Source organism: Varanus komodoensis, unplaced genomic scaffold (assembly GCF_004798865.1).
Source record: "Varanus komodoensis strain SLA01 unplaced genomic scaffold, ASM479886v1 scaffold9, whole genome shotgun sequence".
NCBI classification, from domain to species: Eukaryota; Metazoa; Chordata; class Lepidosauria; order Squamata; family Varanidae; genus Varanus; species Varanus komodoensis.
The window spans coordinates 5,798,135-5,815,413 of NW_025336598.1; the positions used below are offsets into that span (position 1 = coordinate 5,798,135).

A 17,279-nucleotide genomic window follows, 5' to 3' on the forward strand; every position below is an offset into this window, starting at 1 on the left:
TTGCAGGGTGAAACCTGCAAATGTTGATATACACTCTCCAGGCTTACTCCTTCTGCATGTGAAGGGACAAGGTGCTCTTGGTCCAGGCTAGGAGAGGAGACGGTAGATAGGAAGGCAGTAACCAGAGGGCTGAAGAATGTCTTCCTTAACCTCTTTTTCTTGGGCCAGTCTCCACCATACTTAGGGATTCTACCCTGTGGTCTAGATGCTGAAGTTAAGTGCCACCACTCATCCAAATTACACACAATAGAATATAAGTTAATTTAAGAAAGGAGGGTAAGGCAACTAAGGTACAGAAAGGAAGAGAGAAACAGGGAACAACATACAGCAACATAGTACAAAGACAGTGGAGTACTATTCAGTACCCTAAGCCTCAGTCAAATGGACTTCTTAATGCACTAACTAAAATATAATAAGAATCTAACCCTACTTTAATGTTATTCATGTAACAGGTCTCCTTAGAGTAACTGTCTTGGTTGTTTGTCAGGGAAAAGCACCCCTGGCCAAACCTAGGTCCAGAAGGAGACAAAATATCCATTGAAGAATCTGCTGTTTTCACTCCCCTGTCCTGGCAATAAGGTGATGCCCACTGACCATTTCTGGGGGCGGGGGGCGGTTACCATCTCCTATACCATCTCCTGCTATTTTACGTAGCTGCCAACAATTTGCACCCCAAAATGTGAGGGCAATAACATCAGTCGGATATCCCTGGCAGGTACACATCTGTCCTTCCTTGATAAATTCTGGTTTGTTTGTTTGTTTATTTATATATACATGTATTTATAGGCTGCCTGTTACTGCTGAGGCCTTCCTAGACGGTTTACAGTACAGTAAATGTATTAAACAAGGTGAAACACATTAAAATCTATCAAAGCACAACAAATTAAAAGTTCTATGGAAGCAATATAAAAAGGGCTACAGTTTTCAGGCTAAGTGTTAGAAAAAATCCTAAAAAGGTATGTCTTTGTATGGTGCTGAAAGGAAAATAAAGACAGCGCTAGGTGAATTTCCCTAGGGAGGGAGTTCCAAGGATGGGAAGCAGCAGAAAAGGCCCTTTGCCTAGTTGCCACCCCTCTCATCTCCCTGAGGGGTAGAAGGGCCTCCTGAAGTGATATGAGGGGGTGGGTAGGTATATGTGGGTGCAGACAGTCCTTTAGATTGTTGGGCTCCAAACTGTTTAAGGCTTTACATGTCAAGACAAGCACCTTGAATTGGGCCTGGGCCACAAATGGTAGTCAGTGAAGTTCTTTCAGAACTGGTGTTATATGGACCACTCTAGAAGCACCAGTTACCAACCGAATGGCCTGATTCTGCACCAGTTGCAATTGCTAGACTGTCTTCAAGGGCAGCCCCGTTACAGTAATCTATTCTGGAAGTTACCAGAACATAGGTGACTATATTTAGGTTCCCACTGTCTAGGGTGGAGCTGGAAAATCTGCTGCAGTGGGAAAAAGGCACTCCTAGACATTGAGTCCACCAGGGGATATTCCAGGGACAGACTGGGGTCCAGGAGCACCTCCAGACTGCAGACCCTGTCCTTTAGGAGGAGTGTGACCCCATCCAGGGTAGGGTAATGCCCTCCTAACCTATCAGAGGTTCCTCCTGTCGATAGTACCTCTGTCTTATTAAGATTAAGCCTCAGTTTATTAACCCTCATCCAGTCCATTATCGAGCCCAGGCCCTGGTTCAGGACAGCAACAGCCTCACTTGGATTAGATGAAAAAGAAAGGTAGAGCTGAGTATTGTCAGCATATTGCTGACTCCTCAGCCCAAACCTCCAGATGTCCTCTCCCAGTGGTTTCATTTAGATATTAAGTGGCATAGGAGACAGTACAGAGCCCTGCGGAACCCCATGACGCAACTGCCATGGGGTAGAGCACCTGTCTCCCACCACCACCTTTTGGACCCGGTCAGCCAGATAGGAGCAGATACACCGCAGTGCGGTGCCTCCCACTCCTACCCAGCCAGCCTGTCCATAAGGACATTATGGTTGATGGTGTCAAAAGCCACTGAGAGATCAAGGAGAACCAATGGGGTCACACTCCCCCTGTCATCGTACAGGGTGGCCAAGGCCGTCTCTGTTCCATACCCAGGCCTAATCCCTGATTGAAATGGATCCAGATAATCCTTATCCTCCATGAGTGCCTGAAGCTGCCGAGCTACCACCCACTCCAACACCTTGCCCAAAAATGGAAGGTTAGTGATGGGACGGTAGTTATCTAGTATCCCTGGATCCAGGCCTGGCCTTTTTAGGAGTGGCCTAACCACTGCCTCCTTCAATGAGACAGGGACCGCTCCCCTCTTAATAAGGCATTGACAGCCTCCTGGACCCAGGGCCAAACCTTATCCACAGATCTTCCAACCAGCCAAGTTGGGCATGGATCAAGCGGGCATGTGGTTAATCGGACAGAGCCAAGCACCTTGTCCACATCCTCAGGTCGCAACAACTGAAGCTCATCCAATGATGAAACATAAGACGGTACACTGCACACTTCCCAAGACTGATGTATGCATTCAGTAGAGTCAAACTTATGATGGATCCAAGCGATTTTTCCCTCAACATGCCGAGCAAATTTGTCACAGCAAGACATAGAGGTCTCCAGGGTCTCATCTGGCGAACCAACTTGTAGGAAGCCATGGACCACCGAAAATAACTCAGCTGGATGGCACTGTGGAAAGGCAATAGAGGAGGCAAAGAAGTCATGCTTTGCCAGCTTTATTGTCCAGAATTGCCACTTTACAGAGTGGTTGTAAATCACTCTTGCCCTTCTACTGCCAGGAATATATCTACAAGCGATGGACCACTCTATTAACCCATTCTTAGTATCTGAGATCTTAGCTGCAAGTTAAGGTCTCTGGGACAGCAAACTCTGGGCCTCCATTGGTCAGAAAACCAAGAGCCACTGGGAGGTTCCACCTTTTGTTTCCCAGAAAGAACATCTGAGCAGGGAGAAGGCCAACCTGATCCTTTATATTAGGGGAAAAACAACTGCAGAGAGCTTATCTCATCTTTCCTGCCAGAAGAAGTACCTATAGGAAAATTGAAACTGAGAATTGGTGCTTACTGCTAATCTTACTGCTAATCTTTATGAACCTTTCTAGGAGCCATTTTTGATTGAAGAATGGGATTAAAATACTATGAATTAATACATTTAGATGACTGGAAATGTGACATGACAAACCATAGGCTCGTGTGCTCTATATTCAATGTACATGAAAGCAGGAGAGTGAAAGTACAGTTATGTTTCATTTCATGGTGGCCGTTAGTATTCAGCAGCATCTTGAAGGAAGGGTGGAGTGGCTTGTTAAGACCCTTGTGATGTCTACCTCTCATTTAAATGATCATCTGAGTTGTCATCAGCAGTTTCATTTCCTTGCCCCCATTATGGCAAGCAATTAATTATCCTCTGGCAAAGGTAGCAAACATTCCTTCTTTTCCTAGTTCATGTTTGGAAATGGGGAGACACATTCCTTTTATTTGTGTTGAGGTTTGGCAAGTTTTGATGTTTATTGCAAATACCTTTGCACAAGCTGTTGTTGCTTTCGAGGTGAGTGAGAATTGTACTGAGAACTCACCACTGCCCAAGGCAAAAATGAGATCCAGCATTTTCTTCCAGCTCCAAAGGAAACTGGAGTGAGGCAGTGGTAGCATTCTTAGAAGCAGCTCTGCTGCTTTGGCTGAAAGGTAAGAAGTAATCAGCAAAGTGGTCTGGTGTGGCTACAACTTAATGGTGAAACCTTTTGGTTTGACAAGGGAATATTGGAACTGGAGTGCCAGACAAATCCAAGCTTTAGCTGGAGCTTGGTGGTAAACAACTCAGTGTTTTATTTGTGCAGCAAAATTGCTGTCTTGGCTGTCATTTCACCTTTCCATCAACTCTAATCATGGAACTTTATGTGTGTGTATGGGTGCGGGGGGGGGGGGGCAAGATCCAGAAGTTGAGTTGGTCTATTGAAGTCCTGCAGTGCCTTGCCACTGCTTGTGATTCACAGTTGGAACAAAAATAAATGGTTGAACATAGAATAGATAAAGCTTTTATAAATGTGTACTCACAATTATGTCCCAGTGTATTGAATGAGTTTGTTTCCGCATAAATGGATGAATGCAACAAGACTTTGCTTCTTCATAGGATTATGCTGCACAGGACGGTATTGGGGATCATAAATTTTGACTTGACTACCAAAGTCATTCAAGATTTTTAGATTCTGTGTCCAAGTTAGGCCACTCCTGTGTATATAAGCAATAGAAGGAATTGAAAAAATCTCTCCTTTAGTACAAACCCCACCATTTTCCCCATTCTCAATATAGCTTATTCTAAACTGTTAACTGAAGCTATTCCTGTAAAAATATTCAGTAAACTGTATGTCCTAATGGCTTGCTAAGTATTACATTTAAAATTGTTATCTTCTGGCTTGAAGTTACCCTGCTTAAATTCAAGAAATTTTCCTCACTATGCTTTGCCTTTCTACACTTTCAATATATTGAGAAATGGGCTAACTTCCAGACTTACTTCAAAAAAGTACTTATAAATATTTTCCATTTGTTAACTATTATGTGAATATAAAACAACATACCCTTCCAGAAGGTAAATCCAACTAGGAGACATGTCTAATGTTAAATATTCTTATTTATTTTAGAAATTCTCCAGAATTTCAGAAATTGCTGGGCATTGCTATGGAACTTTTCCTTTTGTGTAGTGATGATGTGGAGTCAGATGTAAGAATGGTTGCTGATGAATGTCTCAATAAAGTTATAAAAGTAAGTTGCAATTAGTTTTTCACTTATAATTGCTGATAAAATTGTTAAATGTGGCAAAATAGTGCATTTTAATAGTATAATAGTTGCAAGTTGATAGCTAGTGTAAACAGGGATAATAGGAACATTGTGCTAAAAAGTTCCATCATGATGTTACTCAGATCTAGAAGAAGAGGAGTGCTTTATGTGAGAAAGGTATATGCAAATGTGTAAAACAGTCAGCTTTTACTGGGTTGTTGTACTTCCTCTTCAATTTCCTAATCTCTGCTAGGTAGTCCCAGTGCCGCTTGCTGTCATTTTTTATGTTATGCCTTCTGTATTTAGTTAACTTGATTTCAGTCTGTGAGGTTTCTATAGAAGGGGATACGTATTTTATGAAGTCAGGAGTTCTGGTGGTTTTATTGTTGTTTATGGTTTTTTTTTATTGTGGTGTTTTTATACTGTTTTATATGGTTTTTCTGGTTGTAACCTGCCCAGGGAGCCATGTGGCTAATGGGGCGGGCTAGAAATTAAATAAGTGAATAAAAATAAAATAATTTAAAACTTTTTGATAGCAGTAAACCATTTTAAAGAAAAGTTCTCACCTACAGACATTTCCTCAAGAATGTTCAAAACCCTAGGAATTTTCTTGATTTTAGAATAACATCTTGCCTAGTGTCCCTTATATATTCTAGGATTTACCTAGCAATCATCTGTATTTCACTGGGGCTTTGTCATACAAGAGTTTATTGAAATGGTAAGAGCTTATAAACCATGCGTGTAAAAACTATTCACTTAAAAGAGTCTTTTTAGTAAACCAGGGGTATCCAACCTTTTGGCTTCTCTGGGCCACACTGGAAGAAAAAAATGCTCTTGGGCCACACATTAAATACACAAACACTAAAACCTGATAAGCAAAACACACACAACAACAAAACCTAAACAAAGGGAAAAAAACCAAAACAACCCCCCAAAACTCTGTGCGTAATTTTCATGATATCTGCCACCACAGATAAGCAAAAAAGTCCTCACATAATCCTAATTATGTGGCACCCCGTTTGGAGAGTCTTTTAAAATTGTTGAGCAAGTCAAAAGTTTGTGATCACTATTAGAGAAAATTAACATATCTAAGTAATAAAACTTCATTGATTTTTTGATTTTTATTATAAAAGTAAAATTAAAAAGGGCAACATAAAACTAGTGGGCTATTTGACATTGTATTTGAGAAACTAATGGATCAATATTTGGTTTGATGGAAGTAGGTACAATTCTCAGTGAGTTCTCAAGGTCCTCATCAGATATTCTGGTTCTAATTGTACTCTTAGTGTGCTTCATTCTTGAAAATAGTTGCTCACAAATGTAGATGCTTCCAAAAAGCGAAGACATGAATAAGGCATGATTGTAAAGCAAGGGATATTTGTTTCTGGGATGATAGGACCTATAAAAATCCATGATCAAATTTTTCTTTAAGTTGAATATCAGATTGCAGCTCTATACATTCCATTTGAAAATTGGCAAGTAACATATTTATGTCGACTGAAAATGGAGTTACAAATATACCAAAATAGTGCTTATTTTCCCAGAAATCTTGAAATCTGTTTTCAAATTTTTGTATCAAATCAAAAAGCAAGACTGTATATTTTTCACTGTCCGCAGAATGTGTTAAAATGTATAAAATTATTTGCAACGGTAGGTTGAAAGATTATTGATAATAGCTGCGTTTCACTCTCCAAGTCTCCATGAGCACATGTAATGTCTGATGGTGTAAATTTGACCGTCTGCGCTTGTAAGATAACACACTGGAAGTTGCAGACTGCCATAAAACTGAAGCCACGCATGTGTACAAATAGTGAGAGCATAAGAATTTTATGTGACATTGCGACACGACATTGTCGTCTACGAAGTATACACAGGAGAACAGCACAATTGAGTTACAAAAAATCACAAAAAATTTCAATGTTTTAAGTAAGTTTACGATTTTGTGTTGGGCCATATTCATAGCCCTTTTGGGTCGCATGCGGCTCCTGGGCTGTGGGTTGTACACCCCGGTGTAAACTTAGCACAGTGTAAATTATTGATGCCTGCTAAAAATTTCCAGAAGCCCTGGTTATAGACCTTGGCTTATGGGAGTTGCTTTCCAAGACATCTGAAATACTCCAGGAACTAAATAACAGTATATAGGTAAGCCTGTAGACTATTTAGCACAACATATATTTTAGAGTGGTATACCCTTTGCTGATAATTTCAAATTTAACATTTGGTTTTGTTCTAGGCTTTGATGGATTCTAGCCTTCCTAGGTTACAGTTAGAACTCTACAAAGAGATTAAAAAGGTGAGCCTTTTTAAAATAAAGTTTTGTATTTGTTAGGATTTATATGCCTCCTTTTCACAAGAACTTGTGATAAATCCCATAATAAATACTTATATTACACAAAATAACAGTTTAAGCTTTAGACGCTATACAGTATTCATTGTTTTGAATTATATTAATGTTTGAAATGCTAATAAATATTGGATTGTTCAGGGAAAATATTTCTTATTGTGAAGTTAAGAATGGATTGCCAAGCAGGCAATATACTTGGAAGGGAATATGAAAAAAAATGAGAGTACAAAGGTAAGAGAAAAAATGCAACTGTGATTTGTGTGACTGACTGTAAGAATCCAGAGATTAGGGCTGCAGCAAAGTGTTCTTTTAAAGTTCTCAAAATCCTTTTCTGGAAACTTTGAAAAGTAATCTTCATGCTAATACTCAGTGCATAATTGATAGCATCAGCATTCAATGTCTGTAGGGTTTTTTTTTTAAAAAAAAACATACAGTAAGTATTAGTATCTTCCATGAAATTGTCATGGAGCAGTCGACACCTGACTGCAAAGAACTGAAGTTTAGACAAACTATGAATCTAACTAATTATTGCATGTATACATTTGTAGAAGGTCTGCTGTAATTCTTTGATCTGGAAAATGGGCAAGCAAAAGAGTGATTTAAACTTCCCTCTTATGTTGTTTTCTGTTCCATCCCTCTCCCCATCCCTCCATCCCCTTCTGTTCCATCCTTTTGGCTTTGTTGCTGGAAAAAATGGACTGCTAGGATTATTGCATTACATTTTTATACATCTGTTAGCTTTTGTTCATGATTTAGCCAATCTAAATTGTTGCTAGTTGCTATAATCTCCTGTAACCTTCAGATATCCATGAAACAGTGGCTTTCTAGTTTGCCTCTCTTTATATTTTAGCATTCTTTATATGCTAGAAGTGAAGTGTTACAGGGGCAATAATCACAGCACTGTACATGTGTACTGCACTTTAGCCAAATGAACTAAAAGCATTTCTGAACAGAAGGGGAGCCGGCTGGAGAGGCTCTGGCAATGCTCATATTCTAGCTTCTCCATTGTCCATGCATCACTGCCCATGAAAATGCTGTTTTTTTTCCCTTTCCGTTGTCACTTTTCTAACATCAGAGGCCAGCCACTATGGTTTTCTCCCATGCCATCTAGGAAGGAGTGGGGACAGAAGTGGGAGCTCCCTCTGACCTCACACCTGGGAGCCTAAAATATTTTCTAGCCCTTCAGATGCTGTCTAGTGTTATAGGAAAGCTCCCTTACCAGCTCTGAGTATTTGTAGAACAATTTGAAGGCCAATTTTGTTAATCTAGGCTTTATAGCAACATAAAGCCACTTTAACATTTTGTGGCATTGAGCAACCTGTGCTTTAACCAGATGTAGAATATTCATTTCAAGAGTAGTTTAAGATTAATTCCAGAATAAATCTGGATTATCTCCTGATAACCCAGAACCAAAACTTGTAGTCTTAAGCAATACAACTATAGATTAAAAAAGAATAAATTATATTTATCCAGTGTTGCAAATGCTAGTGTATTCTCTGTTCCACTGAGTAGCAGCCATGATATTTTTTAATTAAAGAAGGATTGTTTGAAGGGCCAAATAGGAGGCAACCCGTGCCTCCTTCTTAAGAACAGTTTTGCTCTGCTTCTGTAGTGTTTGGATGCATATCTTTGGGTCTGTCAGTATTTGTAAAAGACTAAAGAACTGTTGATAAAAATACCCCTTAGGAAAGGCATTTTAACTTTTTAGAATGAGGAGAGAAAATGGCACAAGAGCAAGGAAACCACCAAATAATATGTTTTGGGAGAAAGGGGATGGAGCATCTGGAAAATCACAAGAAGTTTTATTTGGTACCTAGACCTGAAATTTCCCATGTCTTTAGTGAGAGTGTGTATTGGGCTTGCATTATTTTTGCTGTATTTTCTGGAGTGTTGAGAATGCAACCAAATGGTTTACCGAGGATATATTTTGGAAAATTTTTCCTAATTAAAGTCTAAATTGATGTGAAGGGCTTGTTCATCTTTTTGTGACATATACAAAAGACAAGACAAATCTTTGTGGCTTTAGTCAAGATAAATAAATATGGGAAAGTCAATGGTTGTTTGAGTTTTTGGCATGGTCTTAAAAAAATTGCTAATATGCTTGTAGTGATTAAACTCAAGGTTGTTCAAATACCTTTAGTTCTTTAAGAAATATGAGATTTTGTTTTGTAGATTATGTAGAATACGTTATGTGCTTTTTATACCAAGTTTTTTCGTGAACAAAGCGGGGGCAGGGGGGTAGTTTGTTTTTTGCATGCTTCAGTTAAATTTTAAAAGACCATTGTCTGGGCCTGTCCTCACCTTCCCTAACTCAGCCTCAGCATCATTTTCCACATGGTGTTAGCTTCTTGGATGTGGTATGTGAAGTATCATTGAGGCTGATGCAGCAGAGAAGGGATTTTTAGAACATTGCTCTGTCTTTTCAGGTGGATTTTCTGAGCTCAAGAAAAAATATTCACTTTGGTTTTCCACTACCTTTATTCTTCAAACTGCATAAAATGGTAGCCCTCTAGTTAGAATAAATACTGTGGGTATTTCTTAAAAGTTATGCGCTCTGTATTTGTTTCTTGTTTGTTTCATGTGTGCAGGGTTTTTTTATGTTGAAACCCCTTTCTTTGTGATAGATACATATTCTTTATTATGTTTGACTAGAATGGTGCTTCGCGAAGTTTGCGTGCTGCTCTTTGGAGGTTTGCTGAGCTTGCACATTTTGTTCGACCACAGAAATGCAGGTAAGTTTGCCTGTTGCTATTCTAGATCTATAGAATTATTTTTAGAACTGTGCATGATATAGAGAATGAAGTGACTTCACAAGTACATGTCTAATTTCTTGTTACCTTGTTTTAACTGAATTATACTATTTTAAATTACTGTTGAAATTTGGGTTACTCTTTTGTGAGCTTCCTAGGAGCCTGTGACTAATGGGGCAGCATACATGCCAAATAAATAAGTGCAAGAATTATTTTTCCAAGACCTGGAAAATCAAAGCCTTGGCTAATAACATGGTGGAAAGGTACTTTTGTGTCCATTACCATAAACAAATTTTCCTTACTTAATCTAGGCAGTCATGACAAAGCTTAATTATTGGAAATATTGCCTGCAAGGATGGGATTCAGGGCAAGTTAGGTTATGTAAAGTGCTGCCTCCTCAATTTGCTTGTGGATTGTTATATTGGGTGTATGATTAGAAAATAGTGCATTTCCCCCTTTTCATTATTTTACTTCATTTTTTTCATGTCTGCCTGGTGAATAAATACCTGTTTATGAAATGAGAAAGCATGCTAGAAGAATTCAGATTTGCCTGCCTTCCATGTCATGTTATATAAATTTGCAAGTATTGTAAAATGTTTATTGAAACACAAGAGAATCATGATCTCCATTTCATCATGTTCAGTAAAGGTCTTCAAACCAAAAGTAACATCTCAATTTGCATGTATCTTCTCCGCAGCTAGAGTTTCTTTTTCTTTTTTTGGCTAGGTCATTTCATTTAGCTCCAAATCTTCAGTGACATTTTTTGTTTAGGGCTCATCCTTTGTAAACTATTCTCCTTCAGTCTTCTTGAACTTGACACCTTCAAACAGAGAGTTTTAAAGTTTCAGACCTATGGTTTCTAAAGCTTCCAAGTCTCCTTCATCCTCTGATACATGATTATAGATCTCAGGCCAAAGTCTCAATCCAGCCTCTCATGCTTTCCTTTTACCACCAATCCTTTGGGAGTTCCTTACATTGTGCACAGTTTTTCTCCATTGTAAAAGATTGGCATTCTAACTTCTTTGTGGTCTCTGTATATCACACTTAAGGACTCTGTCCCTTTATGGAACATCATTTTGGGAAACTTTTATAGCTGAGGAATTCTGGTGTAAACTCTTTTCTTACTGTTCCAGTGTCTATGTCCTTGGTGAGTTCTTGCCTATTCCTTCACTTCTTTGCTGTTGTAGTTGCTTCCAGAATGTCTCTTGTCCTTTGGGCAGGGATTCTTGGCCACAATTTTACTCAATTTATCTTCTGTCATGTCTTTGTTATATGTTTCAAGAGTAATCTCAGACCAAGTCATTCAAGGTTTGTTCTTTGCCAGTAGAAAATGAGGTGTCTTTATGGATAAGCATATTTATTCCACTGCAGCCACAGGCTGCAAGGTCATTTTCCAAGGTCTCCAAGGTCATTTTCCAGTGGTAATATTACCAGAAGTACCATCATATCTTAACGTAAAGTTCTTAACATAAACCTGCCAACAAAGACAGGTTACTTACGTGGTGGGTGCTCATCTGTGTATTCACACATGTAAGCTTTGTGCCTACATTAAGCCTTGTTTCAGGAAACTTCCACAGCTGAAGAATTTTAGTGGGAACCCTGCCCCTACTGTTCCAGTTCTTAGCAGGTTCTGATGCAAATGTCCCTAGTGGGTTCCCACCTTTCCACCTTTGAAACAGAGAAATCTCAGCATCAAACCCAATAGGGACATTAGCATCAGTACCAACAGTGCATGATCAAAATACCAATCTGACTCTGGACACCCAGGATGGATGGTGAGATATTCAGAGGTGACCACTTGAAGAACTAGTTACAGGTAAGCAACCTGTCGCAAACTAACTGGAGAAGAGAGAGTGCCCTTAGCATAATACTGAAGAAAGCACTGCTCTTCCAAATTGGCCAAGTAAGAACATAATGTGAAGTGTGTCTGGAAAGAGAGATGTGTGCCAGTACACCTGATCCTATGCTGATGCTTTTCAAATGCTGCAGGGATGGCACAGTTTTTATACCTTTTATACCAGATCCTCCAAGCAGTCATCATCAGGGTCCTGAGACCTACTTAGCTTAGAAACATATGCCTCTGCACTGCCCCAATCATTGACCTTATGTTGCAGTCTGTTGGTGGTGAGCTGTGTTAATCGGCTGCTATGATAAGTGGGATGCCTCAGTTGCAGAGCTGTGCCATCACACATGAGTGCTGTGCCTGCACAGTGTCTCATTTGGGAAGATTTCTCTAGCCTAGAACTTCCACAGGAGAACTTCCTCCCTTCTCCTGTATATAAGTAGGTGGGTTCCTGCCATTTTTTGCAGTTCACTTTTGACCACCATTTGCAAATGCATCAGGATCTCTAGCATTCTTCTTAAACTTTTTCTCTCAACTTTTGATTCCCCAGAAAAATATACTATATCCTTATTTCTTGATCTTCCTGCTCAAAGCTCTACTTTTGATCTTCATTCTTATCCCTTCTCCCCAACTGTTCTTGCTCCCTTGCAAAATATTTTTTTAAAAAACCTTTCTATTTTCTTTACCTTATTTCTTCTTGCCTTTTAGTCCTGATGTCTCTCAGCAAGCCACCTTTCCAAAAATGTGCTCAGTATGCCATTAAAATGCCATCCACTGATGGACACTGCTTGTGTCTGTTCTGCCTCAATGAGGAGCACCAGATAGATGAATGTCAGCAGTGCCAGGCCTTTACCAAACAGGCTCTAAAGAGCAGGGCTGGCTGTCTCTGCACTGAAATGCGGGGACATGCCCTTGGCACCATGAGCTATGTGACCAGAGAGGAAGATGAAGGCACCTCTTGTCACAAAGGAGGCATGTAAAAAGTGCCACACTGCTGGATCCTCGGTTAAAAGTAGCCATCCGTTCCAGTTTCCAAACTGGCTCCCATTCCTGATTTACCCAGGAAACAGAAGGAGAAGAGAAAGCATCTTGAACCCAAGATTGCTTTGGTACTGAAGAAGGCCCACATGCCTAAAAAACACGTGAAACAATGGGAAAGAGAATCACCAACCAGCCCTGAGCACCATCGGTTTCCATCCGGACCATCAACTCCTGTTATGCCTCTGAGGATTCTGATCTCACAGGTTCAAGGGTCTCCACTCCATCACTCACCAACTCCAGTCAGTTCAGAACGTAGTTCCCAGCTCGAGAGCATGCCCCCAGCCTCATTCTCAGATGGGAAGCGCCATGACTCTCTGGCTTGACAGATGCCAACATTGACACCAGATCTCCACATCACTGGATAATGTTGTCTTCTCCCAAGGCCTGGGATCCCCAGGGGAGAGCCTTGGGTATTTTTTGGAACAGGTCCTCTGGATGGCCCAAGTCATTGGGAATCCAAGCATAGCAATTGGCAGAACAGACTGAGGACATTGTTTTCAGCATCTTCTGTATGGAGGACTCTGTTCTGATTGCAATACCCTTCATCCTAGCCTTGTCCAAGGCTATGAAAGAACCTTGGGAGATTCCTAATCAGCCACATCTGACCTCCTGTTGACTGGAAGGAATGTAACAGGTGCAGGAGCAAGTCATCCCCTACTACATCTTTTCTGCCTTAATTCCATGATTGTTGAATCCACCCAAGGACATCTGCACAGAGACCATACTGTACTGACAGACAAGGAGGGCAGAAGATTTGATGTGATGGCACACTGCATCTACTCAGCCATGGGCCTGGGTCTCCACAGCTCCACTTATTAAGCCATGATGGAGAGGTACCAGGTCATCCTCTGGCAAAAGATGGAAGCTCTCACTGTGTTTCTATTGGAGCAGCAGCAAGAGTTGGCCTCAGTGTGCCTAGTTGAGGGCATCTAGCTATCAAAGCAGCAAATTGCCACAGCGCACCACCACATCCACTGTGATTCCAGGGCCTTAGTCAGTATGATGGCCATCTGATGTTGTGCATGGCTTCAGGCAGCCAACCTGCTACAGGAGACGCGGGCCCGGATCCAGTCAGTGCCATTTGATGGAGAGGGCCTCTTCCATGCACGTACTGACAAGTGGCTTGCATGTTACAGAAAGCCAGTGTGATGGCCTGTTGGACAGGGATTGGTCCATACTAGTATGGGGCACGTAAGTGGTTGTGGGGTTGAGCTCCCCATTACCATAACCAGCCTAATAGACAATACGGCTCTTCCTTTGTTCACCTTCCATACAGGCAGTCACAGAGCCAACAGCGTCGTCAGAATGGTGTACAAACTCAGCAACCTAAAAGGCATCTAGAGATTGACGAGAGTCAGTGCTGACAGGCAGCATGAACTAGTCTCTCAGGCACTACTGTACCCCCATTTGAAGACCACCTAAGCTGTCACGCACCCACCTGGGAATCTGTCAAATTTGAGTAGAGGGTGCTTTCCATCATATGTTACAGCTATAAAATCGAATTTGCAGTCCTGCCACCTCTCTCATCAGTCGGCATCATTCCTCCCTTTCCAACACTAACAGAGGAAGTTGCCAGTTTACTAGCAAAGGGTGCAATTCATCCAGCAGACTGATTCAATATTAAGCAAGGTTTCTGTTCACAGTATTTTACCATTCCTAAAAAAATGGCAGTCAGTGGCCAATTTTAAATGTGTGAGGAGTAAAAATATCACTCCAAAAAAGATTAATCACTCCAAAAAAGTTTTGAATGGTTTCCCTCCAAAACAATGCAAATATTGAAAGAAGGGGAGTGGTTCACTTTTATTGATTTAAAGCATTTTTGCTTCCATATAAGCATCTATCCTGAATATTCCCATTTTTTCCGCTTTCAAATCAGTACCAAAGCCTATGAGTTTAAAGGCCTACTGTTGGTCTCTCCATAGCACTGAGAGTGTTCAACATATGTATGCCTCCGGTGTGTGCATGCCTGCATTTACAGAGAATTCAGATTTACCCATATTTGGACAATTAACTTCTTGTAGCAGAAAACCAAAAGAAACCTGATACAAGCCATTGAAACCATTTGTGCTACCATTGAAACCACTTCTGCTACCCTTAACAAATTGGAACTTTGCATTTCCTTGGAAAAATCTACTCTTGCCCCTGCACAGAGTAACCTGTATCACTTCTCAATTCAGTGTTGGGTCAAGCGTATCTGCCTCAGGACCATATGGTCAAACTCTTAGCTGCAGTGTCTGATCTCAGAACCAAGCTGAATTCACTTGGAGAATTCAACAGCTCCTAGGGCACATGATGTGAATTGGTTTGATTCACCGAGGGAAAAAAATGACTTTATTGCCCCTAGTATATGCACGCCTTGCTTGGTGGACCCTTGACCCCAACCTCTCCAGAGGGCTTCCATTCTGACTGATGGAACCAACAGCAACGTTGACAACCAATGCATGCCTCAATGATTGGAGTGCCCATTCAGATGACTAGCTGACACAAGGGGTCTAGACCGGCCTAGAGAAGAAGCAACATATCAGTCACCTGGATTTTCTAGTGATTTTCAAATGTCTCTTGTTCCAAAAACTTTTAGATGGCAGGCATGTACAAGTTGTCTCTGACAACACAACTGCTGTATTCTACATAAGCAAGCTGGGACAAAGTCTTCTGTAACACAAATGAGACCCTGCATTTGGGAGTGGTGCATCCAACACAGCATCACCTTGGTCGGTATTCAAATAGGTGGAATGGACAATGTGACTACAGATGCATTGAGTTGGACTTTATTTCATTTCATTACATTTGTATGCATTTTTTGTTCTATTGTAAGCTGCCCGATAGCCCATAGGGCTCTCTGGGCGGCTTACAATAGAACAAAAAATGCATATTCCATACAAATACAATAATACATTAAAGCAATACAATCAGGCAATACAATATTTAACTGTAAGCAGTACAAAATCAAAACAAGCCTTAATACAATAGATAATGCCATACATGATGATGATGATGATGTTCGTCCATCGTTTTCGATGAGGACCTTGACATCTAATGGGTTGTGAGTTGTCCATAGTGTGTTCGCAGGTGGCTGATAAGGCCAATACGGGCATGGAGTGTTCTGCCACATGTCAGACAGACATGTGTGGGCACCACTGTTGCAACATTTGCAACTCTGGCTTTACAGAGTGCTCGCTTCTCTTGTGCTATGGTTGTCCTTCTGGCTTCAGAAGTTTGGCAGCCTTGGTGGATCAGCGTGTACCATGTCGATCGGTCTTGCACCAGGGTCTCCCAGGAGGTGGTGTCGATAACCAGGGACTTGAGAGAAGCTTTCAGCGTGTCTTTGTATCACTTCTTTTGTCCCCCATGTGATCGCTTCCTTGAGACAGCTCACCATTGAAGAGCTGTTTGGGGATGCGGTGGTCTGGCATCCTTGCAACATGGCCTGCCCAGCTTGTCTAGGCTTTCATCAGCAGGGTGTGAACTGATGGCAGGCCTGCTCTGGAGAGGCTCGCTGTGTCTGGCACCTTGTCCTGCCACCCGATCCTCAAAAGTTTGCAGAGGCAAGTCATGTGGAAGTATTATAATACATAATACAATGAATAATATCAATTATAAAATCAATATCAATAAGATATAGTTATAATCCTCCTCCCCCCCCGCCACAGGCAAAGCTCAGTTACCCATCCATGCAGTTAAAGAAACAAAGCCACACAATCCCTTTTGGGTTACGCCCACATACAACAGGGCAACCCAAATGCAAGCTCCATCTGAAAGTCCCACTCAGATTGTGTACCCAGTGTGATGGGGCTCCCTGGTCCTGGCTGGCTCCTTTTGAAGTGTGTCTCCTCTCTTCCTCCTCCTTGCTTCTCCCACAAATGGCAGTGCCAGCCGAGGCTGAGCTGGAGACCATGGGGAGCACAGGTGGCCTCCGCATTGGTCTGTAGCAGGAAATGGTGGCGGAAGCAGCAAGAGGACATTATAGGAAACACATGAATGGGAGCTGAATGCTCAGGTTTGCGAAGACCTTCTCAATATGGGGAACTCCCTCAGTGGGCTTGTTGGCCACACAGATGAACATGGATTGCAAAACCTACTGCTCGAGAGCCAGGATCAGACACTTCTTGAAGGAAATGCCTTTCTCCTTCTTTGGAAAGAAACCCTTTTTATGCCTTCCCACCATTTCCGCTAATCATGAGAACAGAAGCAAAAAGGAGATCTGAACAGACAGAGGCCATCATGAAAACAGTGTAGTGGCCAGGGCAACCCTGGTTCCCATCCATTCTGAGGCTTTAAACGAGACTTTCAAATATCTACCAACAATACCTGACCTGCTGTCTTAGACTCAGGGAAAGTTTCTTCATCCCGATATTCAGACACTCAGGTTGACAGCTTGGCAGATATCGTAATGATGCTGTCTAGCATACCAGATCAGTCATTTGAACTGACTGTTCTGACAAAATTCCTACTGGTCTGGTGCTTCCACCTCTGTTATGTACCTCAAATTCATGCCTCCATCTTTGTTCCAATGGAATTTCTACCTCA

General features: G+C 41.3%; 1 protein-coding gene across 8 annotated transcripts in view; it reads left to right on the forward strand.

The window, feature by feature from the left end:
- Window positions 1–17,279, forward strand: part of HTT (huntingtin) — a 454,323-nt gene that overhangs the window by 24,311 nt on the left and 412,733 nt on the right. For all 8 annotated transcript variants that reach the window (XR_006413521.1, XM_044417924.1, XM_044417925.1 and 5 more), the window contains 3 exons: window positions 4,639–4,759; window positions 7,008–7,067; window positions 9,771–9,850. Coding sequence is in view for 7 of the 8 variants with exons in the window: in XM_044417924.1 (XP_044273859.1) it covers window positions 4,639–4,759; window positions 7,008–7,067; window positions 9,771–9,850 (261 nt within the window). In the remaining variant the exon portion in view is untranslated. The remainder of the gene's footprint in view (window positions 1–4,638; window positions 4,760–7,007; window positions 7,068–9,770; window positions 9,851–17,279) is intronic.